The following is a 27,812-nucleotide window of genomic DNA, read 5'->3' as shown; positions in this document are numbered from 1 at the left end:
TTGTTTCCCCAATAGGTCAAAGGTTAAAGAGTGCCTAGGTGATGTAGGAACCTAAATACCATGGGGGCGGGGAGAGGGGTAGGGAGAGAATCAATAGGACTTCAGCTCCCAAGTTACTGAGACACTTCTGAAAGTTTTACCACAGTTAGGCTCCTTTCCAATCGGTGACTGCATGGGCAGACCCCTGCACCCACCTGCAGTCATTTGCAGGATAAACGACCTTAGTGGGAAGAGACTGTATTTGGTCACTGTTGTAGGATATTTAAATTAATGATATGTAGCATCAGGATGAAATTTTGACCCTTCTGCTGCCAGTGGCAAAACTCCCATTGACTTCACAGGGGCCAGGATCTCACCCTCCAAACATTAAAGCACAAACCATATTCAGAGGTCTCCAAACTCAATGAATTGGTTTTAGGATTCTTGGATTAGAAGGTAGAATAATTCTCCATCTGGCGGCAGTTCCCTTATTTTATTGATCAGCTGGGGATTTTGGAACACTATATATCTTTTGCTTTATTAACAATAATGCATAGCTGCAGTTAACAAAACACAATCTGCTTTAAGGTCCAATCCTGCCAACATTGCTAAGCATAGGGATTACTACCATGAGCAGTTCTACCGACTTCATATTGGACCCTGGGAAAGCTGAGACACTGCATCATCTGGCAAAGATGAAAAAGACAAAGCCAAACAAAATTAACCCCGCAAGGGCTGGTTTGTGCTTCTGGTTTGAATAAATGTTACAATGCAAAGTGAAATATATATCCAGTGCACGGTGACACCTTTTACTTTGTAGTTGGTAAATTACCATCTTATCTAGCATTTCAATCTATTTGTAACTGGTGAGAACTACTGTATGTAGAATTGTTACTTATGATCCATTTCAAGAATCTTTACAAGTAACTATTTTGCTCATAATCTATATTTTTAATTGTAACTTTATTTTGTTTTTCTAATGATAGTTTCGTGTCTGCCACTTAATCAAGAACACCACTAACTGAAACTGCCTGGCCTGTCTGGAAACACCAGTGTGTTAAAAGTCTGGTGAGGAGAACTCAAGAGCGTACAGAGGAAGTATAGTAGGCTCAGGAATTCCCCCCACAGCACAGAATATTGTTCAGTAATTGCCGAAGTCTATTAGAAACATACCGTACAAGGCACATAAAATGCTTCCTGGAGCAGTCATAGCAACCACTACTCATCATAAATTTGAATTTGTGTTCTACACGTTCATCCTGTACATTAACCCTGGTTTAGTACACACACCAGCCCTGCTTAAAGTGGACACTGCACATAATGAAGACAATTGGGAACACCGAAGTGAGAGTAAAGGACTAAAAACGATTTTCCCTGCGAGCTCCAATTTCGGTTAAGTACCAGTAGCTTTTAAAGACATCAAGTCCCAACTGTGCAGAGACTTAAGCCCATACTTCACTGCACACAGTGTGCAGAGTCCCACTGACTGCAAGGGCACTACCGAAGCACGTGTCCCGCAGGCTGAAGGCATTATGTAGCTAGCAAGTCTAGGTTATTTTGGCTTTTATCATTTTTAACTCAAGGAAATCAAACCATGGGGAAAATGCTTAACAACATACCAGTTAGATTCAGTTTAGGAATAGGCAACGGTTCTGTTGGCACTGGATGATATGAGAAGAGAGTAAACATTCCTCGGCCTAAGGGGAGCGCCATAGTCCGTTGACACAACTGTAATAACCTGTAATGGAAATCAAAGACAGAAAACAAAAAAATAAATGCTTACCACAACCATGTTCCCAACATAGGATATAGGCAGATCCCAGTCAGAAATGGTATGATGGGACAATCCCCTCTCAGAATGAGAGTAAAGAGCTCTTTTGCCAAGCCAATATTATAAACGCAAACCTCACCAGAAGAAGGTGGCAAACTTAAGAAACCTACAAAAGGATATTGCCTTGCTAAGTGGCTGTTCAAGGGTTGGGATGTCCCCAGAGAGTCCTTAAAGAATTAGCTTTAATTATTCTTTTTCTTATTTAATAATTAATAATTACTTATTATTTAAGTATTACCATAGTGCCTAGCAGTCCCCACCATGGCCCAGGCACTGCACAGAAAGAGAACAGAGACTGTCCTTGTTCCCAAAGAACTTCCCATCTAATAAATACTTCAGTTGAAATCACGTTGGGACGTACCTAACGTACATTAACGAGCACACAGCTTTATAAGGAAAATTCTATGCTATCTACAAATCATCAGCCATTGCAGAAAACGCAGATAAAGTAACACTATAGAAGGAGGCAAACGAAAGATTGTCACGTACCATCCTGCTATGACTAGCAATAGCACCACGTTCCAGCTCTTATGCAACATGAATCATAACATTCAAAGACTGCTGACCATATTTCTCTTCTACAGAAGCAAAGTTCTGATTTACTCAGAAGACAACGCTCGAGGCTCATTAGATCACTCAGCTTTTTAAGTCAGACAATATTTCACTATGTTCCTTTAACTTCCTATTTTTGCTGAATTTTAGCAGTTGTTGATGTTCTGAAGATAAATGTCCTCTGAGCAGCAAATAAATTACTCTCCAAAAATAAGATCAGTAGACAGACAACTATGAAAACTGAGGTGAAAAACCTGTTGGAAGGTTTGACAACCATGTAGCAATCCCACAGCATGGGTCAGAGGAAAGATTCAATTTGCCACATTTCAGACACTAGCTGACTCAGCAAATCAGAGCTCCATGGCTTTTTGGAGTTCACGATATGCAGAAGAGGATTAATTGGTGAACCAGCAGCAGCCTAAGATCCAATTAAATCCACAGTACACATCTGAACCAAATCTAGGTCCATACGCTATACCCTACAGGACAATATTCCCCCCACCCCACATTACTTCTGAGAGCAAGTGGATCCTGACGGGAGGGATGCAGCAGGTAGGAAGTTCTGCTTCTGCTCCCCATTCCCCAGGGTCCCCCAGATGATTCTCTGGAAAGGCAGCTCTCCAGTTTCATAGGGGATGGCTTCGGAGGGATGGAGCCGAGGAGCAGCTGCTCCCCCTGTAAACCTGCTCCTATCTGCGGATGTTACTGCTGCTTCAAGCACCATTACCATGTGGTGCTCCCACTCTGAGGCACTTTAAGGCTCATATTGGCCTGGGTTTGAGGGAGGGGAAAAAGTCAGCCAATGGCAGCAAGGCAAATAGTGGGCAAGCAGACTGACTGTGTGCAAGAAGTATGGTGCCTATGTAGAGCCCTAGATCCATGCCAAATCTATCATCCTCTGCGGGCTTTGAGAGGTGAATCGCCTGCCTGATCCATAAGGGGCACAAGCTTCCCCTCCATGGGAACAGAGCAGGAAGATCCACAGGCCAAAGATCAGATGCCTGCCCTCTCTGCAGAAAGCACTCAGAGAAGAGAATTTGGTGTGGTCTCTCTTGCCAGTTCATGCTTCAGACAGTCCTGAGCTCCTAAGACACTGCCATACCATCCACATACTTATAAAGGGTGCCTTGCAGTGTGTCAGGTCCGTACATGCCATGTCGGAGAAGCTCAAGGCTACCTGACAAATAGTCTCTATTTAACCTCTGAGCCTGATTGACCATGTTTCTTAACAGGTCTTTCCAGCATGGGCACTTTCAACATTTACTTCCTGACACGGACAGGATGCTATAAACTGCTTTGAGAATGGAACTCTCCAATTTCAACGTGATGTACTCCCACAACCTTTCCTACACTCTGTGCTTGAGTCTCTGGAGCATGCCAGATGGACTTTCTGCAGTGCTTATGCACATTAAAGCTCAGAGTCCTTGATTCTGAAATCCAAAACTTCTTGTGTGAACTATTCACACAAAGGGACCTCTGCCGTTGTACTGGATTTGCTGCTGGTTAGTTATTACAGACAGTAAGATATACTGTTGTATGTGATTACACTCATTTAAATCTCAGCCACTAAAAGCATTTGCATGGTGTGTACTACTGTACTACCCGATCACAGAGTCACCATGCTAATAGGGCACGCACTCTCTCCCGTCCAGCCCTTCTTGCTCCGTAGAAGTGCTTCATTCTCACAACAGAAGCCGCAGCATTCTAGAATCTGTCCCAAAATGCCCTTGTAGGATACCATGTCTATTCAGAGAAGTAAAATGGAGGAAAATGTAATTTCAAGGAATATTTCTTCCAATCTACAATGATTTTTTTTTTCAAATGCACCATAGAGTTCAGAAGCCCAACATGAAAATTCCCATTTATATTTTACAAGATACATTTTATTACAGAAACACTCCCTGGAGGCATTTCAAATGTAGAGGTTTACAAAAATTCCCACCTAAATGAGATGTTAATGAACAGCTGCTAGAAACATGGAGCATTTACCGGTTTTCTTTTTCTTCTATGTATTCATGGTCACTGACTTCCGGCATCTGTACTACACTGACACGCACAGGATGGGCACTTTGAAGGAGTCTGCGCACTTCCTGCACTCTCAAATCCTCACTCCATATTAGTGACATCACTTCCTGGTTCATATCATTCATACCATCGTCGTCTTCTTCTGCCTCAGCTCCTGAAGGCACATCAGATGATAGCACCTGGGCAACAGACTAATTGAGAGGGGGGGAAACACAGAAAGAGGGAGGGAATAATTTCTAAAAAAGCAGATTTCGAACATCTAGCTTTATTAAGCCAAGAAGACACTAGCACTGTAACATGAATGTTTGAGGTGTTGCTGTCACTCGCAGCGAGGGTGCTCTGAGAATAGAGTTCACAAAGATACCTGGGACTTCTCAACTGGGAATCAACTACAGTCATCCACACCGGCAGGATAAACAAATCTCAAAGATAAGAGAAAATGGTTTCTTTGGCTTCCAAGCTAAAGCAAAGGAAGTTTAATGACTAATTCCTAGAGCAAACTGACAAGTAAGGGAGTATGGCGGGGAGAAAAGTGAGAGTAGCTGACTGCTGAAGCACTGCGATCTGTCTTCCCAAATGAGTTCTTACTGCAGATGTGGTAGATCCTTTAGATCTTTCCCTCAATCCATCCCCAACCAATTTCCACACACAGAGCTATTAACGAAGCACATGTAATTGTCCTGCAAGTTGTTTATTCCCCAAGTTCAGAAATAGAAAACAGAGACCTGGACCAATTTAACAAACAAAACAAACAAAACAAAGTTAGGTGCCCAAATCTATAGTTAGGTTCCTCAACAAGGGGAAAGTCTTTCAGAAGTGCTGTGCACACACTGACTTTGGGCCCATGGAATCACAGAATTGTAGGGCTGGGAGGGACCTCAAGAGGTCATCTAGTCCACCCCACCCCATGCTGAGGCAGGACCAAGTATACCTATACACCACTACCCCGATATAACGCGGTCCTCAGGAGACCAAAAAAAAAATCTCACCGTGTTATAGGTGAGACCGCGTTATATCAAACTTGTTTTGGCCCCCCTGTTCCTTGTTCCCTCCAGAGACCACCGTCCTTAACCGCCCCCAAGGACCCCACCCTCTATCCAGCCCCCCTGCTCCCTGTCCCCTGACTGCTCCGACCCCTATGCACACCCCCCGACAGGCACTCACCGGCAGCGGCGGAAAGCGGAGCAATGCGGCCCCAGCCTGCTCCACTCTGCCACCTTCCAGCTGCGGCACTCCGCTTCCTGCCGCCGGTGAGCGCGGGGAGGCTGGGGAAAGGACGCCCCCCACACTCACCTGTGGCGGGAAGTGGAGCGCCACGGCTGGAAGCTGGCGGAGTAGAGTTGGCTGGGGCCGGGATGCTCCAGTTCCCGCCGCCGGTGAGTGCAGGGAGGTTGGGGAAAGGATGCCCTCCGCACTCACCGGCAGCAGAAAGTGGAGCGACGCAGCCCCAGCCTGCTCCGCTTTCCTTGCCCCAGCCACAAATGTGTCACTGGGGGTCCTGAACTCACCTGCGGCGGGAAGGACAGCACTGCGGCTAGGAGCTGGCAGAGTGGGCTGGGGCCGGGCTGCTCCACTTTTGCCACTGCCAGTGAGTGCAGGGAGGATCCCCTCCCCCAAGCACCCTCCCCCGAGCGACACAGCTGGGACCAGGGTGAGGGAAGTGGGGCAGGCAGCTCCTGGCCCCCGCTAATCCCCCGGGCCACTCTGGGACTGCGGGCCCCCCAAAAGTGCCCCCCACAGCTCCTACCTCCTCCTGAGGTGGGGGGAGCCCCTGACTGTGCCCGAGATCCTCTGCCCCTTATCGAACCCCTGAGCCCCAGCCTGGCACCCTTAACACGCTGCTCAGAGCAGCGTGTCAGAGCTTTACCGCATTGTATGCGAACCCGCGTTATATCGGGGTAAATAAAACAAAAATAAATAAATAAATAGAGGTAGCGGTGTACTATGCTTAAGTGTATTCCTATTCAAGAACATGCTTAAGATCTACCCTGTAAAGGGATGTTTTCCTGAAGCAGGGCCTTCATCGGGAGCAGGAGCACAGCACTTCTGAAAATCAGGCCATTTATTCAGGAGCCGAACTTTAGGTACCCATATTTTAAATGTTCACTCCCATGGTATTTAATTCCATTGTTCATTATTCATTAGCATCTAGGTAGCTGGTTAGGTTTTTCCAAGCTCCTCATCTAGGTTTCTCCTCACCGTGGTATCAAAGTGCCTTCAGAGCTCACCCACCAGTACCACCATATGCCTCAGAAATACGGACATTCCAGACATTCAAGGTCAATCGTTTTCTTGAAAACTTTATCAAATTCTTGTTTGAGTCTAGCTGTCTCCTGTTAGTCTCTAGGTGATCACATCACCAAAGCACACCACAGTTTAGCAGAATGGGCAGGCTCAATTCCAAAACAAAACCCAAGCACAGGAATTGCTTGGCCCATGTAGCACAGGATGGGAATGTGCTGACAGAGCACTGTAGTTCAGCTTGCCCAGCACTTGCCTACACCATGCGTGGTTCAAACCAACCTCTCACTTTCATGAGCTCTAAATTAACTTAAATTGTAAAAAAACGTTCTGCAGAGGCTCTTTGCAGACTAGAAATTCTGACACAGCCTGAAGAAATGATTTGGAAAACATACTTCCCTTTCTCCTCTAGCTTCTGCTGTATAGAGTCTGGTTTAATAAATAAAGAGGTAACTGAAAAGATAACTAATGCAGTATGATATAATCTAGGGGCAAACAAAACAAGAGAGCCTCTAATGCGGTGCTTCTTCCTACCCAAGTTGACTAAAATTTTGTATGATACATTAAATATCAGAAAGGAACTTTATCCATCGCAGGATCTCTCTCAATTCCCAGCATATGACAATATGAGTAAAAATGCAGTTGATGAATGAAAAACAATTTATTTTGATCAAAAAATGTTAATACCTCCCAGCACCACCCATCTAGCCAGTGCCTGCTTAGAAACAGGAAACTCCACCCTGCCCCTCTGAAAGAGGGGAAACAATTTGGCTTTTGTAGAATACTTTATCCTTTTAAGGTAACATTTGTAACAATGCCTCAGATAAGTCCGTTTTCATAGCACTTGGGGCACAGTTACAAAATCTCACTTGGGGTGAAAAGGTCACTGGTAAGAGCTCAAATGAATCTTTAATGAATGGTGGCTAAGGTGATTTAGGTTTGTTACTTTGCTTATTTTCATTCAGAAGAAAATATTGTAATATAGATTTTTTTTTGATATGCTGTTATGAGACACCTGGGTAAAACCCAACGCTGCTTAATAACATTCTAAAAACCCAAGACAGCACTAAATACTTAGTGAGGAAGGATCTTTGCCAGGATGTGCAGAGAGCAGGCGCTCTTTCTTCCTGGCCTCTTGGAACAGTGCATACTGCCATTAAGCAGTTTCATGGAGGCCACAAACTCTCAACCTATCAAGTAGTGTTTTGGCTTGGTACAAAGGCCTTGAAGAATGCACAAAGGGACTGTCAACATGCGAGGCGCTGGTGATTCCAGCTATCAGATGAGTGTGGGTTTTTTTAAAAAAAGGAATTACACAAAAATCCTCTGGGACTCACAGAATAGAAACATCCTTAAGGGGGAAAGAAGAAAAATATGTAGAAAGAAAAACAAAACAGTGTGCTTTTGAAAGTCGTCACATTTCCCACAATGGACAGGAAGGACACACTCACGTCAAGCCAAACGAGTGTCATACTAGGAAATACCTGCTTTCCTTTGCTCTGGTGTAACTGTTTGCTGCCACATGCTGAGGGCAGAACTCAAACTTCTCACTCATCTCTGAAAGTCGTATCTTTTTTGGAATGCAGATAGTTATAGAGGACATCATGTTGAAATTTGTACTTAAAAGATTAAAACCCATCTGTTTTACACTCTAACAATTCAATTTAGTCTGCATATTTAAACACATTTACTCTTCTGGCACCAGACAGTGTTTTTTCTGTTAAAAACCTTGAATGTTTGTAAACCATATGCTGCTCTGGCTCACCGGTCTGGAGTCCTACATACCATATCTCCTACACATAATGAGCTGTTTTGGCCAGCTATGAAGTCAAGAGATACTAGTCCAACTTTTGAAGCATTTAAGCACTCCCAGCCGAGCACTCAATAGGATACTGACATCTGCCTTTCTGAAACCCCCCTTTTATGTTGATACTCACAGATTTACCCTTTGCCAGGTTCCCTTCACATGCCTGTTTGGAAAGATCTTGACGCCCAATCAAGAGACAGACAGCTTCCGGCCAATCAGAGGCAGGCTGCTCTCGGCAGTGATATACAGCATCTCTGATAGGAAGCGCAACCCCAAAGGGGAGAGACTCCAAATCTCTTAAGGTGAAACCTTAAAATTAGAGAGAAAAAACCTTACCAGGGTTTTAAAAACATGAATATTTCTAAGCCCAGCCAAAGTGACTGCGCAAACGTAAGACCATTACGTAAGGTTATCGTAAATGTGCAAAATAGTAAAAGCTTTCCTTACCTACACTAGTCATCCAGATAACCAGCTTTTCAGCTAGGTTGGAAACAGATGTGCCGTGTCTGAAACTATATCTACAAAACAATGGGAAAGCAGACCCCAAGTGAATCAGAAACATAGCAGTATCAGAGTGCAAATTCATAACGTATCAACAGTAAATGTACCGATTATCATCTTGTTCTGTTTGCTGTTTTCGTTGCCCTAAAATGGAAAAATAAGATATCTTTTCACCAGGTGAATTCAGGAACAATGTGAACTAGTGTCTACAAGAATATTCTCATACCACCAGAATGCCTATTACAGTTCACTTACCTGAAGTTATCCTAAACAAATAATGTGATGCTTCATTTGAAACGGCACTCTCATCACCAAGTATGTACAGTGCAACACTCTGCATATGAGGAAGAAATGTTACGTTACTATATAAATTGCTAACAGCTATCCATTTAAGCCAGCAGAAAGAAATATATTGTTAATGATAACTTAAACAGATTCTCAGCTCATTATGAAGACATCAGTTGAGAGTATATTGAAATTTGCACTTAGAGGACCAAACTTTTGTTTTACATTTTAAAGACTGGTTTTAGTCTCCAAATTTGGCATAATATTTCTTAAAAAGACAAACTAAATTTTCCATACAATTTTTTCAAAAGAAATACTTATTTTGCGTTTCCCACATTTCATTGGGTTCCTCTAGCTAAATCACATTTTCCACAAACACCAAACTTCTCTCTCATACAAACATACACCCCTGACAGCATGTCAGTCGCAGGCCACTTTGTAAATGCTCTAAAGGAACAAAGCTATTTCTCGGTTCGCACGAACCTCACTGAGTTTCACCACGGTTAGCCAGTGGAACTTCCCTAACCTAGCAGCCACTTCCTCTTTCAGACACTGCCAGTCTAGCTCACTCACAGGAGGAAAAATTTCATCCAAAAAGAATATTTGAATTTCTGTTTTTCATCGAAAGTTTCTGAGCAGCTGTGTGCCTGACTCATCCATGAGGTTCTGCACATGCTCCTGGTGTGGCAGGGAGTCAGGCTAGGCAGAAGGGAACACGGAGCTGGGCTCTGCAGAGACACTGGGATACGAACAGGGATGTGAGGGGCAGGCAGGCAGAGAGTAGGGCTTATGTACACAAGGATTACTAGACACAAGGATGCTTGCAGGCAGGGAGCTCTTTGCACCAGCGCAGCAGCACTTGAGGGGCTCCCAGGGTGCTGCTGCCTCAGCTTCTCCACACTGAAGCCAAGGAGAGAAGTCAACTCTGACAAGCTACCAGGGGTTGGTGAGACCATGGCTTCTTTCCAATTAACCACAGGCAGATTGCCTGAGCAGAGTCCCTGTTCCCTGCACTTGTCCTCCATAACCAGCTCAAGTTGTATTCTTGGTTATGTATTTGGGGCCCAGTCCTCAAAACATTTATGCACGTGCTTAGCTTTCCACACCTGAGTAGTCCCATTAGTCAGTGGAACTATTCACACATGCATACAACTAAGCACTTGGAGGTAAGCATTTGCAGCATCAGCACTTTACTGTTGATATGCCAGTATAAAATCTGTAGGCACTACATGCGCTTTCTTCCTACAATACATACCAGCACTACTAGTTTGCTCCTTTCACAGACTCCTGGTAAGTAAGGATAAGGCTGGGCTCCTTCTCCCTTCAAACAGGAACTCAGCCACTGAAAGATACTGGGAGGCTCAGCAGAAAAAAACGAGGGATGGTGCATGAAACCTGTTTGGGCTTAATCAGATTAACAGTCATTGTACTGAGCACATGGTAAACAAAGACACCGAGATTGCTCCACTGTCCCTAAAGTACAGACCAAACCCTACAGTATATTGCCATTATTTTTTAAGTAAGCAGGTGTAGTATGTTCAACATTTCCCCAAACAATTCCATTTCTATAACCTCCAGACAGATGGAAGTCCACTAAAGAACCTTAACATTTCAAGTATGAGACGACAATAAGCCTTTCAACAAGGTAAAAAAAAAATCAGAATATTTGGATTGATATTTACATCATATCTATCTCCAGTCCCGCTAACAAATCAGAACAAAATACAACAGCAATGCACTTGACAAGCACAGAAAAACTGAAATGCTCTGTTTTTGCATTAGATAAGTAATGTCACTTTCAGTTGTGGTAAGAACAGTTACCAGAAGTAATTGTACAGTGTACAGAGTCACTTCGTTCATCGAGTCATTTCATGTGAATCCTGAGTAATCACCCTGAAACTCACCTTGATCGATTATGCATGTCTGCCTGGAGGTCTTTACAAGTGCAGGATACTCTCTGTAGTAATAATCTATATACGCTTCCAATTTTAAGTCCCTGAAGTGAAAGAGATGAGAAAAGGCAGCTAGAAGATGAAAAACATTGCTTGTGCCTCTGATTTATGAACTTCAACTATTGAGTGTATTCTTATTTAACATCCGAAGAAGTGGGTATTCACCCACGAAAGCTCATGCTGCAAAACGTCTGTTAGTCTATAAGGTGCCACAGGATTCTTTGCTGCTTATTTAACATGTCTGGGATGAGTAGGCTGGGCATGAGGAGCAATGCGCTGTCTTTCCTTTCCTAGCTAACCATTCCCCTGACACACATCTCCCCTTCCCCCCTCCCCCCACACTAACTTGTGATTTTAGGCTTTTCTGAATGAGATTCGGTGGCCATGGGCTGCTTTTCCCCACAACCTTCACCACTAATACTAATCTCAGTGGTCTAACGCCTCTGTCCCGGCAGCTTATGCTAAATATTACTGGCAATTAGTTGGTAAGGCCAAACACACTGGGCTTGGCTCTCTGTACAAGACGTAAAATACAGACAGTTTTCCCCCTGTGGGATTTGGTGGGTTGTGGGATGAGCTCGGATTATTTTTTGGGTTGCAGACCAAACACTTTTGAGAACCATTAACCTAGAGAGAAGAATGGTCTAAACACAGAACTGGAATCCAAGAACCTCTGAGTTCCATCCTGGTTGTGACATGGACCTCCCTTCTGTGGCTTTGGACAAGTCATTAAGAACTCTTCCTCAGTTCCCCCCCGTCTGTAAAATGGGAGTTAGAGCGGTGTAAGGGGCATTCACTACAGCTCAACATTTTTTGACCTAGGAAGTTCTTGGACACCGACACACTTTCTCTGCTTGCTGACATTTGTAAAGTTTGCATAATAAAGAGACGGTTTAGGGGTGACTTGATCACAGTCCATAAGTACCTACAAGGGGAATTATTAATAATGGGCTCTTCTACTGAGCAGACAAAGATATAACACACTCCAATGGCTGGAAGTTCAAGCTAGACAAACACACACTGGAAGTAAGGCAAAAAATTTTAACAGTGAAAGTGTTTAACCATTGGCACAATTTATCAAGGGTCGTGGTAGACTCTGCATCACTGACAAGTTTTACATCAAGATTGGATGTTTTTCTAAAAGCTCTGCTCTAGGAATTGCTCGGGAGCAGTTCTCTGGCCCGTGTTAGACAGGAGGTCAGGCTAGATGGTCACGATAGTCCCTTCTGGCCTTGGAATTTAACAATCTATGCTCCACTTTAAAGCTTATTCCCAAATTCACTCTCAAAAATAATGTATGCGTGTCATAAAGAGACACTGCGCAGTATATGACAGATTGAGTTAATTTCTGTGACTTATTACTGGAGGTACCTTGCCAGCTGAACAAGCAATACAACAAGCGAACGAATGCCTTCTCCCATCAGGCTGTTCAATTTAAGCTCCTCATAGATCAGATGAAGCACAAAGAAAATAGCTGGAATGTGGGTGAAGAGAAGAGTTGAGGAATCCAAGCTGAGGCTGGGTGAAAAGTCATCTTTTGGAAATGAAGTTTCCAGTGGATCCAACCGCAAGGCTCTGGACTGAGGGTGAGACTCAAGGTTTCTGTGGTAGTCCGAATTGAGCAGATACTCCCAGTCCTTAGGCAAACAAAGAGAGAATGATGTATAGGTCCCTAAACATATCCTCCCTCTCCAAGAGAGTCCTGAACTGTGATGTCTTTCATTGGATATTGGTGCGGGAGAACTCATGTAAAATTTACAACAAAATGTTCAAAGTGACATGATCTATAGCAAACATGAATGAACATCATTAACACTCCAAGCTACTTGGCAGAGAGACACACATGTAATTTCTAATTGTTGAAGAGGCTGGCAATTCTCCCAGTAAGCTGGGACCTAGGGACCACCCAGCCCTCAGACATTTCTGCTATTAATTACAAATGGTGCTAACAGTTCTCAGGCTCTACTATCAAAAATCCATTAACTCCTACATTCTCTGCTCCATATAGTACATCATGATGTAAAGCTACAAAATGTATAACAGCGTGCAAGGCACCACTATCCATGCTGAAAAGTCTGTCCAAAGACAATAATCGGAAAAACCCAGATCTCATAGTTTGGCTTCTTCCTCTTCCCAACATTTTGTTATTTTAATGATCAGATCTAGAGTAACCAGATTGCCCCCCGACCCCCAATCCACCATTCTGCCCACCAACAGTGCCAGCCTCGATGTCTCATTTGTCCCACTTTCTTCTGCACTGTCCCTATATATGGACCATGCTTCCTCAGCTGGTCCACAAAACTACTCCCTTCTATTTTAAACCCCTCTTGAAGGTCCACTTCTCCTGTAGCACATACGAGAAACTTGCAAATTATGCCTTCTGCCAATAAAATAGAATAAAAAATAAAATGCAGCGTCTTCGCTCCACCACATGCTGCACAAGCCTTTGCTAACTGCATCTCTTACTGACATGACATCATACTTCGCATACCTCAGCTGCTTTATTACATCACCCATGGTGTCAAAGGTCACTCATTTAGGTCCCTGGCCCTGCAGTTTGTGCTATGCAGGCAGAACACTGTACCCATGGGGACCCTCACTGAAATAATTAGTACTTTGTCCAACTGCACAGAACATGTTACAGGATTAAAGCCTTAGTTTGTACGCTCCTTGGCATGTTTTCATAGAATCATAGAACTTAAGATCAGAAGGGACCATTATGATCATCTAGTCTGACCTCCCACAAAATGCAGGCCACAAAAGCTGACCCACCCACTCCTGAAATAATTCTCTCCTTTGACTCAGCTGTTGAAGTCCCCAAATCCTGATTTAAAGACTTCAAGTAGCAGATAATCCTCCAGCAAGCGACCCCTGCCCCATGCTGCGGAGGAAGGCGAAAAACCTCCAGGGCCACTGCCAATCTATCCTGGAGGAAAATTCCTTCCCGACCCCAAATATGGCGATCAGCTGAACCCCGAGCATGCGGGCAAGACTCTCCAGCCAGACACTCGGGAAAAAGACTTTCAATATCCCAACATTGACCCTCGGTACTAATTACCAGTGGCGGCACGTTATTGACCTATTGACTAAATCGCGTTATCCTATCAAACCATTCCCTCCATAGACTTATCGAGCTTAATCTTAAAGCCAGAGAGGTCCTTCGCCCCCACTGTTTCCCTCGGTAGGCTGTTCCAGAATTTCACTCCCCTGATGGTTAGAAACCTTCGTCTAATTTCAAGCCTAAACTTCCCGACTGCCAATTTATATCCATTTGTTCTCGTGTCCACATTAGTACTGAGCTGAAATAATTCCTCTCCCTCCCTGGTATTTATCCCTCTGATATATTTAAAGAGAGCAATCATATCTCCTCTCAACCTTCTTTTGGTTAAGGAAAACAAACCGAGCTCCTCAAGTCTCTTTTCATACGACAGGCTTTCCATTCCTCGGATCATTCTAGTGGCCCTTCTTTGTACCCGTTCCAGTTTGAATTCATCCTTCTTAAACATGGGAGACCAAAACTGCACACAGTACTCCAAATGAGGTCTCACCAACACCTTGTATAACGGGACTAGCACCTCCTTATCTCTACTAGAAATACCTCGCCTAATGCATCCCAAGACCGCATTAGCTTTTTTAACGGCCACATCACATTGCCGACTCATAGTCATCCTGCAATCAACCAGGACTCCGAGGTCCTTCTCCTCCTCCGTTACTTCCAACTGGTGCATCCCCAGCTTATAACTAAAATTCCTGTTAGTCATCCCTAAATGCATAACCTTACACTTCTCACTATTGAATTTCATCCTATTACTAATACTCCAGTTTACAAGGTCATCCAAATCTCCCTGGAGGATATCCCGATCCTTCTCCGAATTGGCAATACCTCCCAACTTCGTGTCATCTGCAAACTTTATCAGCCCACTCCTACTTTTGGTTCCGAGGTCAGTGATAAATAGATTGAATAAGATCGGACCCAAAACCGAACCTTGAGGAACTCCACTGGTAACCTCCCTCCAACCCGACAGATCACCTTTCAATACGACCCGCTGCAGTCTCCCCTTTAACCAGTTCCTTATCCACCTCTGGATTTTCATTTCGATCCCCATCTTTTCCAATTTAACCAGTAATTCTTCATGCGGTACCGTATCAAACGCCTTACTGAAATCAAGATATATTAGATCCACCGCATTTCCCTTGTCTAAAAAATCTGTTACTTTCTCAAAGAAGGAGATCAGGTTGGTTTGGCACGATCTACCTTTCGTAAAACCATGTTGTAATTTGTCCCAATTGCCATTGACCTCAAGGTCCGTAACTACTCTCTCCTTTAATATTTTTTCCATGACTTTGCATACTACAGATGTTAAACTAACAGGCCTGTAGTTACCCGGGTCACTTTTTTTCCCCTTCTTGAAAATAGGAACTATATTAGCTAATCTCCAGTCAAACGGTACAACCCCCGAGTTCAGAGATTCATTAAAAATTATCGCTAATGGGGTTGCAATTTCACTCGCCAATTCCTTTAATATTCTAGGATGAAGATTGTCTGGGCCGCCTGATTTACTACCGTTAAGCTGTTCAAGTTTGGCTTCTACCTCGGATACTGTAATTTCCAACCCCGCACCTTCATTCCCATCAGTCACTCTGCCACTATTCCTAAGCCCTTCATTATCCTTATTAAAGACTGAGGCAAAATATTCGTTTAGATATTGTGCCATGCCTAGCTTATCCTTGATCTCCACTCTGTTTACAGTTTTAAGCGGTCCCACTTCTTTCTTGGTTTTCTTCCTATTTATATGGCTAAAAAAACTTTTACTATTGGTTTTAATTCCCTTCGCAAGGTCCATCTCTACCCGGCTTTTGGCTTTTCTCACTGCATCCCTACACCCTCTGACCTCAATAAGGTAGGTTTCTTTGCTGATCCCTCCCATCTTCCACTCCCTGTACGCTTTCTGTTTTTTCTTAATCACCCCTCTGAGACACTTGCTCATCCAGCTCGGTCTAAAACTGCTACCTACCTGTTTTCCTTCTGTGCTGGAACCTTTGGGTGACGATTAAATAATAATAAAGCAGCTGAGGCGTTACGCTGTAAAGAACTTTTGCTTCTGTTTCTGCAGAAACTAACTGCTTCAGCCTGAACTCTTTACTAAAATCCATAATAATACGTGCAATTAACGAGCTGGGGAATTTTATACTGCTGGCTTGTTAAAATGTACTGAGCAGACAGGGATGGGATAGACTATTAGTAAAGGAACAGAGCATCCTGGGAAGATTTCACATGTTCTTGGGAGCAATATTTGGGCACGCTAATGGAATGAAGTATGAATCAAATATGAACTACTACTTATATGTTGGTACGTCTGAGATAATTCACCCTAGTGAGGGACACGCTGTGTTAGACACTGCACAGACAGCTAATGGCACGGCTTCCTCCAAAAACTTACAATCCCATGGAAACCCCCTTTAAAGTAGCCAGTCAGAGTTTGCTTCCTCTGATCTGCCTGCATTGTAAAGGTCTGATCTTTTATTCAATTGGTAACCTGCTTTTATTTTTAGTAAATGCTGACTCCATCTCTTACTTCGTCTGATCCTGTCTCCGAAGGTCTAGCTTTCTTGGGAGCAATGACAGGAGAAAGGGATCCTTCAAAATCAAGCTGCAAGAAATAAAAAGGCAAAATTAACTATTGTAAAACCCCTGAAATTACATACATGAATCACCAACAAGAACTAAAGGTAAAATGTAATGTCTTCACCAAAGTTAAGTACTGTTTCTTGGCATAGCATTAAAAATTACACCCTTTACTTTCCCATAAAATCACATACAACAAAGAAGGGAAGCCAATTACCACAAGTGCATTTGGTTTGTGAATTTTTCTAACTTGCTAATATTTAGTGTTTGGCGGCGGGGGGGGGGGGGGGGGGAGGAGAGTGAGAGAGAGAAGAGAAATGCTGATATTAGTGCTGGGCTAATTCTGCAAATGCATTTCAATGGACTTCATTTCAGTGGTGCATGCCCCTGGAGTTTGCTTTTCTGCAAACATGCTAGCAAACGAATGTTCTGGCAGGAAGGTCCACTGACACAGAAAGCTAAATGAATGCTCCAAAGTATTACAAGTATCTGCACTGCAAATCCTGTTCTGAAAGGTATATGCATCCACTTGGAGAACGGCACTATGAACTGTCACCTGTGTGTTCTATCAAAACAGCATGAATATTAACTATTCACAGCTGAGAATGATCACACTTTGAAAGCAGCAATATCAGTGGTGAAAGGGAGCGTATGATCCTCATAGACAATTGTTTATTAGCATGATGGGCACATAATAAAAGTCAGACACACTAAATACAGTAAGAATGTGTATCTGTTTTTAAAAAAAGATACAATTGGAAAAGTTCATTTTTTAATTCAGAGATGCCTTGTTTAAAACAGGTTAAGGCATGCCTGCTGCTGAACTGAATGTATTTGGATAATCATCTTGAACTTTGTGAAATTATTGATTATGCAAACAATTAACTAATAATAATATAAGCCTAGAAAACAAACGACAAAGTTGTGAGTTTACTTACATTACGTGTCCATGCCAATCTGTCAGTATTGTAACCCATCATGTTCATGAGGCAGGTTACAAATAAACTCCACTCAGAGTGATAACTTGGCCCTCCGGGAGCATTGTAAGCATTATACCACTTGACAAGCATTTGTACCGCGATCTCTTTGGGCAGGATAGACTTAATTCCTTGTAAACATCTTTTCACTGTTTTGGGGGGAAAAGAAAATGTTTATACTATTTTCTCACATCCACGCTTGTATAATGGAGCCATGCCAATGACTCCACAATTACTGTTGTAAAACCCATTTCAAGCCCTACTTTTGGCCCTCTGATAAGTGTCAAAAAAAAAAAAAAAACCCAACACAAAAAAACCCCACAGTTCAGCCCCACCCATCTATTGGCCTGGAAATTCCCATGCATATCTCAAGCCAAAGAGAAACTTGCTTCCAAAGCAATCAGCCACTGTTCAGTTTTAGGACACTGGAAATGTATTTCTAAAAAATTTTTTGCAATGTGTTCCTTTTTTGCTCACTCCTAAAACTGTGTTAACAGATCAAATCTCTCATGCTCGTACTCCTTAAATAACAGTGTACACACTTATTTTAGGACACTTTGTTCCCAAGTTACCAGAGAATACTACTGGCTATGAATCAGTGAACGTACAAGAGCATAGCTAGATATATGTCAGCAAGCCTGTAGCTAATCACATGAACTTACAGCATTAGGTTCTGCATCATCATGGCCCAAACACTACACTTCACAGCTGTATAATGAAGTGTGCAGTTGTGTTTTATGGATTGGATTCTGTTCCTTACCTAGCTCTGAGGTGGCGATTTCAGGAATGGTAATCCTAACCATCGAGCTATTGCTGAGTTCCTGTGGGGGGAAAAAAAAATTGAAGTCAAATCACGAGGGGCATCTTCAGATAAAACCAAGATTACAGTCCATCTATACAGGAAGCTTTATACATTAAACTTATCCATAACAGATTTTTTTACTAAGCTTGAGACTTTCAAAGTCATGGGAGAGCTGTTGGACTTATAGGTACTCGAATTCCTGTAAGTGATAAGAGGTAGTTTTCCTAAAAAGGACATTCTATAGGGTGAGCACGTGGAAGTACAACATTTGTCTGTGAGACAGAAGCTCTTTGAAAAGCTTATTACACGGGAGAAACCAGGGCTCATTATACTTTGCTCACCCTGTTTCAGAAACAATCCACAGGAAAACACCTACCAGAGTTACTCTGTTGTGAACAGGGTCTCGCACAGCGTGAATGAAAGTTCCAAGTTGTTGGAAAGTACAATCATCAATGTAAGAGGAGTCATGAAGTTTGGAAGAATCCCTCAACTCTGGAACTGGAGACAACAGCACTCCCTGCAAAGGAACAAAACAATAATTAAAAGCTGAAATTGTGGGTAGGTAAGTTAACAAGTCTGAGCTCTGCATATTCTGAAACCAATCCTCATCCTTCCATTTTAGGATTTCCAGTAAGACACTAATGACTAGGTGTGACGGTGGCAGAACAAAGCGCCAGCTCATGCCAAAGTCTCTTGTATACAGACAAACACACAGCTGGAATCCATCTGGCTCACTTGTGTGTTAGAATTGTTAAAAACAGACATTAGAATTATAAGAGTGTGTGCAGTGTTCAGATTTTATTGAATGCTTGTGAGTTGCTGCCAGCATTAACCTCACTTATAACATCTGTATCCCATATTGTAAGGTAATATTTAAGTGAGCCTCTCTGACTGTGTAAATGACCAGGCAGAAGAGAGACATTAATTAGTGTGAAGGGCTGATCTTCAAAAGAAGGTGTTATACACTTCCCAACAGGAAAGATCCAGTGACACTAGATGGACTACTGTGGGATGTTAAAGAGAGCAAAATATATGTGTTGTGGACTATAGAGGCTTCTATTACCTTTTGAAGCTTAGGATTTTAATTCATTTGTGTATCTATCTTTACCCTGTAAATAACGCTCTAAAGTCCTTTTCCTATTTAATAAATCTTTATATAGTTTACTATAGGATTTGCTATAAGCATTGACTTCAGTGTGAGATCTACAGTGCAATTGACCTGGGGTTGGTGACTGGTCCTTTGGGATTGGGAGTAACCTGAATGCTGTGACCCTTGGCATAAGGGACCATCTCACACACAGGTAGGCTCGCCTGGGTGACAAGCCAGATCAAAGTACCCAAGGGGACCATGTGTGACTCCAAATTAAGGCTATTATAGTGCCTGAGGAGTCTATGCTTGTGAACTGATTGATGAAATCTAAGAATAGAACTCACAGCCAGTTTGGGGGTTGTGCCCTGCTTCCTAAGAGTGGGTACTCATGCTCTTGAATCACTGCAGGCAGCGTTACACTAGGTATTGAGAGAGACATGAGTTTTAAATGACATTGTCAGCTACTTAAACATTCTTGACAGCACAGTGACAAGAGAGTCATGCCACATCCCTAGTCTCCTACACAACTACCACACAATACGCATCTCCATTTTGACTGATTTACACGGACACACATCAACAGTTACAAGCTGAATGTGGCAGAGGAGTAAGGAACCACATGAGTGAGGTGAGCACATTGAGAAGCGAGGGCTAGCCAAGTTAGGTGTCAAGAGCAAAGGAAGGAAGTGGGGTTTGAGCTGCAGGAGATGGATGGGAGAAGCTGAGCAGCAAGAAGTCCCTCTGTGATGAGCCGTCACAGGCTCGTCAGAACAGAGATCTTCTCTGACACTCCACGAGGGGATCACCCAGCAGCTCTCCTCTCTTCCCCACGAGCATAAAACCCATTTCCTCCCCATGCTCTCAGGGGGCAGGTGGTTCGACAGGGGGCTTTGGTGGGTTGCTGCTATAGATTGTGGCGAGGGGCTGGGGGAGTAAGTGGAGTATGAGCTCAGGAGACTGAGTGGGAGAAGCACAATCGCAGGCTCAATCTCACTGTTCTCACAACATCCCCATTCACTCCCCAGCAGCACTCACAGCACGCCCTCATACCCAACCCATGGCCCCGTCCATACTCCAGAGTTCTGCCAGCATAGCTCTGTCGGTCAGGGGTGTGGAGAGATCTGATCCCTGACCGACAGAGCTAGGATGGCAGAAGCCCTAGTGCAGACGCAGTTATGCCAGCAGAACTGCAGTTACGGGTACGGTTTGTTTCACTGGAGGGGGCAGGGAGATGCAGGGAATGAGCTATACCCAGAAATGTATAATGTATAATGCCTAGTCCAACAGAAAACAGTTTCAGGCGCTCAACGACATCATGGCTTTTGCAAGTACATAACAAACTTTTTCAGTGAAACAGTTCACTTCTCTCACCTCCTCTAAGGGCCCTAGGTGCTTATTCAAAGGCTTGGAAGGAGTATTCAGGCTATCCAGAGGAGTGCTCGGCCGAGGCATTTGGTTCGACATTGTTAGCGACGGTGCTGGCAATCCAGGAATAAAAACCTTCCCTACCTTTTTATAAAAAGAAATGGTTAGTTTTAACATGCGAACTCCCCTAACGCACACATGTGCAAGTCAATGGCAGCCGCGGCAGCAATTATTAATACTTCAAAGAAAAAGGTTAAGAAAATTGGGTATATGGTGAAATTCAAACATCGATAGACAAATCCAAAGTTGTCCCATTTTAACTCCTTTCTCCCCCAAGCTTTGACACATTACAGTATTTTCCAGTACTACTGCTATACATTTCCACATGCTTGCATCACTGCTGCACATTTAAGTCAACTTAAAGTTATGACAGTTTCAATTTTAAAAAAAACTACTTTTAAACGGTATAAAAATGTCTAGAAAAATCTGTCTTACACAGTTTCCAAACATAAAGCAAAAAGCATATTGTTTCTTTCTACACAATTTAAAAATAGCTAACCCTATTTTAACTATAAAAGTGTAAAAAATAAAGTACAACATAACAATAGTCTTATGCAAAGTAACAAGTTTTGACATTTAAAACCCATTGACACCTCATGAGAGACTGAAAGCTTTTAGCTTTGGAGAACTTCTGCTCACTTCTCATATTTATAGGATTCTCTTTGTTCTTAATAACTCAAAAGCTGGACATGAAAACCTCGCATCAAGCAACATTATCTCCAGACCTAATGCTTTTCGAATTGTTCTGAGGTGTCAATGACCCAAGAGCAACATTTCCAGCACTGCACAAGGCAAATCAGACAGCAACTCCTGCTTTTGATTAGATTTGATCCGAGGACCTGCTCACCTCCCCAGGAAGTTGACGTCAGAAGTCTCCTAAAATGGCCTAAAGCACTAACTGCTGTAGCAGCTTACTACATATCAAATACACTTGACATGACACTGGTAACAGAAGTTACAATAGCCCCGTTGTGACACAGGAAATTTCAACCGTCTTTCCCTTGGGGTACTAAGAATTTTAACTTGATTACATGATGGTACGTACCCGAACCACTCCGGAGTACAGCACCAAGTTCCCATTGCCTTCCAGAACCAGCAACGTGTCAATGCTCTATAAATACCAAACAGTGCGTTAAAACATCTTGTATTAGAGTAAGCACTACATTTAGACACTGAAAGTACACCGAGGTTCTATATTTAAACACACACGCTTACCTCCACAGGGGCTGCGTCCTTTGCCTGTATATTGGTAACAGAACCAAAGATCAGCTGTGACTTATCGTTACTCTCTTGAAACTTTACACAGCTAAATATTTGGGAGGGGAAAGAAAAAGATTCAACCAAAAAGGTTATATACCAGAAACTCTCTCCTATGTGGTGTTATGAAAGAGGGAGAGGATATTAAAACAGTGATGTATGGGAATCAATTTTCTCAGTGGTATCCTCCCCTCCTTTTTAAACACAAGATAACACTGTTTCTACAGAATCTCTAATATGAGGAATGCTGGCTTTTTCCGCTGCTAATTAACATCATTCAAAGTAATAATCTTTGTTAAATTACCCAGACTACTACTAAGGGTCTAGGGTGGGAAAAGCAAGCATGCCACTGGAAGGACAATGAATTTTTTTTTAATCTTAGTTTTATTTAAATGCCCAAACTTGTGTATGCTATAGTTGCACACATTCATGTGACAGAGCGAGACATGCATCACATTAATGTAACAGATTTCACTATCCCATATCTAGCTAGTTATTTTTATAGCTCTAACATTTATTCAACAATTCACAGGTACCCAGAAAAACCCACACATGCTTACCGCAACTGGAGCTGGGATTCCACTAAAAAGCACAAGAACTTTTGTCCACAAAGGTCAGTTGTAATAAACACTTTTGAGGCTTGGGAATTCTTCTCTCTGTCAATATTGAAACAAGAGGCAGTGATCAGCATAGTGCTTTGGCTCACTGTTCTAGGGTCAGTGGAAGAGTGTTACTGAAGAGAATATTAAGCACAGCAAGCTGTAAGACATGGCTGGACATCAGCCAAACAGTGGACTGGACGGCCAGAGTTTGCCCACCCCAATGTGTGTCACTATTCTAGAAATTAGGATTCCCAGATCCCAACCTGCATGCTCCCTAGTTTTGGGCACTCAGGGCACAGGCTTTACCAGACAACCCTAGTGTCAGATTTATTTTATCCTTACTTTTCTGTTTGATTCCAAATGTTACTGCTCTACTTTGGTTTCTACCTTTGGGTCATATTTGCTCAAAGGCAGCTGCCCCCCACCAAAAGCCTGCAGTATCTGCATGAAGCCCTCTTTGAAGTGAACAGCACCAATTTCAACCCCTTAATAGCATTCGAATTTGTATAGTGATCTCAACAGTAGCATTGGCGTTTGGAGTAAAGCTGGCTAAAGGACTTTAGTATACAATCATAATGAGTGACAGTGCTGATTTAGAAGGGAGGGGAGTTGCCTGGTCAGGCTTGCTTTTGGGTACAGTTTGCACCTATTATAATGTGAGCGCTGCTGCCATGGTATCCTTGCAAATGCCCAGCTGAGTCCCCGGTGATACCAGCACTGATCACTTCTCATAAGGGCTGGAACAAGCTCCCAGCCACCAGCTGGGCACATGTTCACCACCAAAAACTGTCAATGAACATAATCCCCCCTAACTGGTGCTGATGGCAAAGGAAATAAGATTCATACACTGATTTTGCTCAAGCAGGAATTGTCTCTGCACTGCCTCTCTTGCACTAGCTGTGCTCCAGCTCTCTAGAACCACATGATCGCCTCACACAGAAAGGCAGAAAGCTTCAGCTCATGGCTTGGCATTGGCTGCAATGATACCAACATTAGTAGTATCTCCACTTTGGGCAGCTCATTCGGTATTCTGCCAAGTACAACGGCAGCAGCACTGTACGCCGCTCGTGATACTCCTGTGATTTTAGCTACTTTCTTTATTTAGCATCTTCACTAATGATCTAGGAGAAAAAGAGCATGCTAATTAAATCCACAGATGATACTGAGAGGTGCTGGAAACACCAGAGACAGCAAAATAATAAGAAGGTGCCAAGAGACTTACAATTATGGCCAGGTACTAACAAAATGACGTCAGTTTACAATTGAGGCATTCCTGCCAATAGGAAGGGCTAGCTCGCACTCGACTCAATTGTAACATAACTCTTTTGGATGGGTTGCGAGCAGTAGGGATTTGAAACCAGGTCTCTATTTTCCCAGGCAGGAGACAGTCATGCCTTCAGATCCAGAGCTCCTGTTCTACTGCTGATAACCCAGCCAGGTGTCCTGTTACCAGTGGTGCCGCCTAGAGAGATTTCAGCTGCAGCACATCCTGGGCACTTGGGATGAGCTTCCCAGCCGGAAGTGTAACTCACATTTACACAGCTTGGTTCTCTGTCCCCAGTCTAGTGGCTGGATCAGATAATGATCAATAATCCAGCTACAGCTTTTGAGCTAACAGATCTGACTCTGAGCTGAAAAACAGCAGAGGCTCATGCTTTTACAGCCCTTTGGCTGACGACCCATCCAGGAGCATTTGCATTATACAACTACCATTACCCTTAAGGACCAAAAAACTAAGCTTGAGACAGTCCATCTAACACATCGGATGGAGCGAGACTCAAGAGTAAGAATCCTAGCGGACAGTATCTGTAGAAATTGACATTCCACTGCCATTACCACATACTCAAGATCTACTGTGCCATTCCCATGCACAGAGGAATTTACTCATCATTGGGATGGAATGCAGCGGCTATTTAACAGCACACAACTGCTTGGGAGAGAAGTGAAGAATATTTCATCCCCTTGCAAAAGGAAGAAATGTAATTACCCAAATAGGAGTTTTGCTAAGACATTGTGGCTAATATGATAATTTGTTTAAAAGAGGCACAGGATCTTTAATGTCTTCAGATGGTGAAGATACAGTTTGATAGCTCATCAAAAAGACAGCATCTTCAAAACCAGAGTGCCCCATATCCCATGCCAATGCATTGGGTTCAAACACTGACCTCCTGGGAAGAGTGATACCTACTGAACCACCCACAGCACTTCTGCAACACACTGACACTTGGAGGTCTCACAATAAAGTAGCAATCAGACACAACCCCGCTTAGCTCATGAGATCCAGTGTGATAACAATCCAGTTTAGGAGGCTACAGGACACAGAGGTTAACATTTAAAAGTGCCCACGTCCCATTTTCAAAAGTGAGCTGGACACTTGGGGTATGTCTATACTTGCAGTTACACACCTGCGGCTGGCCGGCGTCAGCTGACTCTGGTGTGCAGGGCTCGGGCTAAGGGGCTGTTTAGCTTTGGCGTAGACATTGCCCGAGCCCAAATGTCTATACCGCAATTAAACAGCTCCTTCAGCTGACGGGACTCAGGCGGAGTCAGCTGACACAGGCAAGTCCTGGGTTTTTTACTGCAGTGTAGACATACTTTAGGAGCCTGACTTTCACTGAGTCTTAGTCTCCTAAGTAGTTTTTGACAAATGGACTTAGGCACTTTTGTAAATGTTACCCAACAATACTAACCAATCCTTCGTTATGAAGCATTACGGTGTACTCAGTAGTACAGACACCTGCTTTAAGAGGCAACAATTTCACTTTAGTCTGTGTCAGTGGAACCGCAGGTCTAGTTAAACCCAAACATAAGCTTCCAAACCTCATGGTCATGATGGTCTCTGTCCACAGATGGTCTATGCACAGCTCTGGAACGATTGGCTCCGTTTCTGGAGCAAGGAAGGAGTCGCTGGAAGCACTGTTTGGAGAATGGCTCACACTGTGCCTCCGTGGTGACTGGGTGTTACTGGAGAAGTTGAATCTCTGCACTCCTGAGAAAGACTGCACCCCTAAGGCAGGAGAGTGAGAACGGCTGCAAAGAAAGACAAGGGCCATTACTGAAAACAGATCGTAAAGTCAGACAAGCTCAGGTGTGTGCAGCAGAATCCTTCTCCACAAAAGGAGCCAGGGAGCTCACATGCTAGCACTGAATTTTCTCACAGTTGCTAATTCAATACCTGCCCATTTGCTCACAGGAACACACCAACCCTCCAAGTAGTTTGCTAAATACTTCTGGAAGAGGCTTCAAAAGGAGGGGAAAAATAGAAAACACTCCGTAACGTGCAATCTGGTTTGTGAAACCTATCCCCAGCCTGCCCAGTATAAATATTATTGATTTTAAGGGCAGTTCTGTGTTTATGCTAAAAGCTCTGCCTTGAGCTGTGCTGCAAGTGGAGAGCCCTTCCTCCATGCACAGGACTTATCTAAAGTGCAAGTGGCTGATTCTTGAAGGAAATAAAGCTCTCTCGGGCTTCCCGAGGGAGACATAGGAAAGCGGGTAACAAGATAGTAAAGTGCACAGAGGATGTTGAGCTTTCACTCTAGAAAGATGCCACAGAATGTCTGCTGAAGGCCACTGGTGAGCATGGAGAGGACAGAATGACCTATGGTGCATCATTCTATGTTTCTAAAATACCTCACTATCCCTACCAAGGCCAACAGGGCCCTGTGCGAGATATTTAAACACAATACAACTAGTTTTAAGAAGTCAGCATAAACTCAATATGAATACAACTGATTAAGGGGAACGGAAGGAAATCAACCACATGAAGAGGGTTAAAAAAAGAGACTGCAGGGAAGTTAGAGATGGGAACCACTGACGGGCAAGATAAAAAAAACATATGAAAAAAGTTGAGACAGTTACCAAAAAAAAAAAAAAAAGAAAGAAAGAGAGAGAGAGAGAAATGGACCAATGATATTGGGGAAGCAAATTCCACACCCTTGGACTAACTTCAGCAAAGGTGCCAAGCTGAACAGCAACAGCTGGATCTCAAAGTGGAGGGCAGCGTGGAAGCTTTGTGCTCACAGGTATTTGCAGCATAGGAGAAGGTTGCAATTGTAGAGGGGGTCTACACTTTTACAGTGCAGTTCTACTCTAAAAAAAGCAACTATGTTTAAATGGCACCTTCATATTCAGCTATCTACATGTGTCAGGTCTGCTGACTTAGGGACAAAAAATATGGCTTTGGTGCTTTTTACTCCTGAAAATCCTATAGAGCCAACACAACTAAGAGTGAGTTACATTTGATTCCAATTTGCACCCCAGAGTTCAGGGCAGGCTCCAGACCCCAGCACGCCAAGCGCGTGCTTGGGGCAGTGTGCCGCGGGAGGGCGGCAGGCGGCTCCGGTGGAGCTCCCGCAGGCGTGCCTGCGGAGGGTCCGCTGGTCCCGCGGCTTCGGTGGAGCATCTGCAGGCATGCCTGCGGGAGGTCCACCGGAGCTGCGGGACCAGCGACCGCCAGAGCGCTCCCCGCAGCGTGCTGCCCTGCTTGGGGCGGCACAATTCCTAGAGCCGTCCCTGCCAGAGTTGTTTACTCAGCGCTGATCAGTTACACCTGTGTAGCCCCTTGAAGGCAAGGGGGTTGTAAGGAAGGACCAAATTTGGTCTGCAAACACTTATTACTGGGGATGATGCACATAATGGAAAGAACCCCGCCTGACTCAAAGAGCATAGACTGAGCTTGAGGGCTGGCCAGCAGTTCAACATCAAGAGTTTTTTTTTGCTTGTTTTTTTAAATAGGGTGGGCTGCTCTCTGGTCCTTTTAAAGGTGAGAATAGCAAAATACCGTATTTATATGCAAATACCACCAGTAATCTGGCTGAGGGAGACACTACCCAGAGAATAGCGACAAAGAGTCCTGTG

The 27,812-nt window shown here is 43.6% G+C and overlaps 1 protein-coding gene and 1 long non-coding RNA gene across 6 annotated transcripts in view; one reads left to right on the top strand and one right to left on the bottom strand.

Moving 5' to 3' along the window:
- ANAPC1 (anaphase promoting complex subunit 1) overlaps positions 1–27,812 on the bottom strand; it is a 75,568-nt gene that overhangs the window by 29,094 nt on the left and 18,662 nt on the right. For all 3 annotated transcript variants that reach the window (XM_045010639.1, XM_045010641.1, XM_045010640.1), the window contains 18 exons: positions 25,773–25,982; positions 22,911–23,006; positions 22,309–22,399; positions 22,139–22,204; positions 21,040–21,177; positions 18,955–19,095; positions 18,537–18,597; positions 17,738–17,925; positions 16,750–16,824; positions 12,545–12,810; positions 11,126–11,217; positions 10,477–10,625; positions 9,192–9,270; positions 9,044–9,080; positions 8,883–8,953; positions 8,566–8,744; positions 4,352–4,578; positions 1,599–1,717 (listed from right to left, as the gene is read on the bottom strand). In XM_045010639.1, coding sequence (XP_044866574.1) covers positions 1,599–1,717; positions 4,352–4,578; positions 8,566–8,744; positions 8,883–8,953; positions 9,044–9,080; positions 9,192–9,270; positions 10,477–10,625; positions 11,126–11,217; positions 12,545–12,810; positions 16,750–16,824; positions 17,738–17,925; positions 18,537–18,597; positions 18,955–19,095; positions 21,040–21,177; positions 22,139–22,204; positions 22,309–22,399; positions 22,911–23,006; positions 25,773–25,982 — 2,285 coding nt within the window. The remainder of the gene's footprint in view (positions 1–1,598; positions 1,718–4,351; positions 4,579–8,565; positions 8,745–8,882; positions 8,954–9,043; positions 9,081–9,191; positions 9,271–10,476; positions 10,626–11,125; positions 11,218–12,544; positions 12,811–16,749; positions 16,825–17,737; positions 17,926–18,536; positions 18,598–18,954; positions 19,096–21,039; positions 21,178–22,138; positions 22,205–22,308; positions 22,400–22,910; positions 23,007–25,772; positions 25,983–27,812) is intronic.
- On the top strand, positions 12,551–24,446 carry LOC123366838. 3 transcript variants are annotated; one of them, XR_006578201.1, is made up of 5 exons: positions 12,551–12,759; positions 16,773–16,903; positions 18,930–19,136; positions 22,883–22,963; positions 24,330–24,446. It is a non-coding gene; the product is annotated as an uncharacterized LOC123366838 (long non-coding RNA). The 3 variants fall into 3 exon arrangements; XR_006578203.1 differs by having other exon boundaries at positions 18,930–19,140; XR_006578202.1 differs by having other exon boundaries at positions 16,727–16,903.

The sequence above is a fragment of the Mauremys mutica genome, chromosome 3 (assembly GCF_020497125.1).
Source record: "Mauremys mutica isolate MM-2020 ecotype Southern chromosome 3, ASM2049712v1, whole genome shotgun sequence".
In the NCBI taxonomy this organism is placed as follows: domain Eukaryota; kingdom Metazoa; phylum Chordata; order Testudines; family Geoemydidae; genus Mauremys; species Mauremys mutica.
Note: the sequence above shows the minus strand (reverse complement) of the source record. Positions and strands in the feature narration are given on the sequence as shown.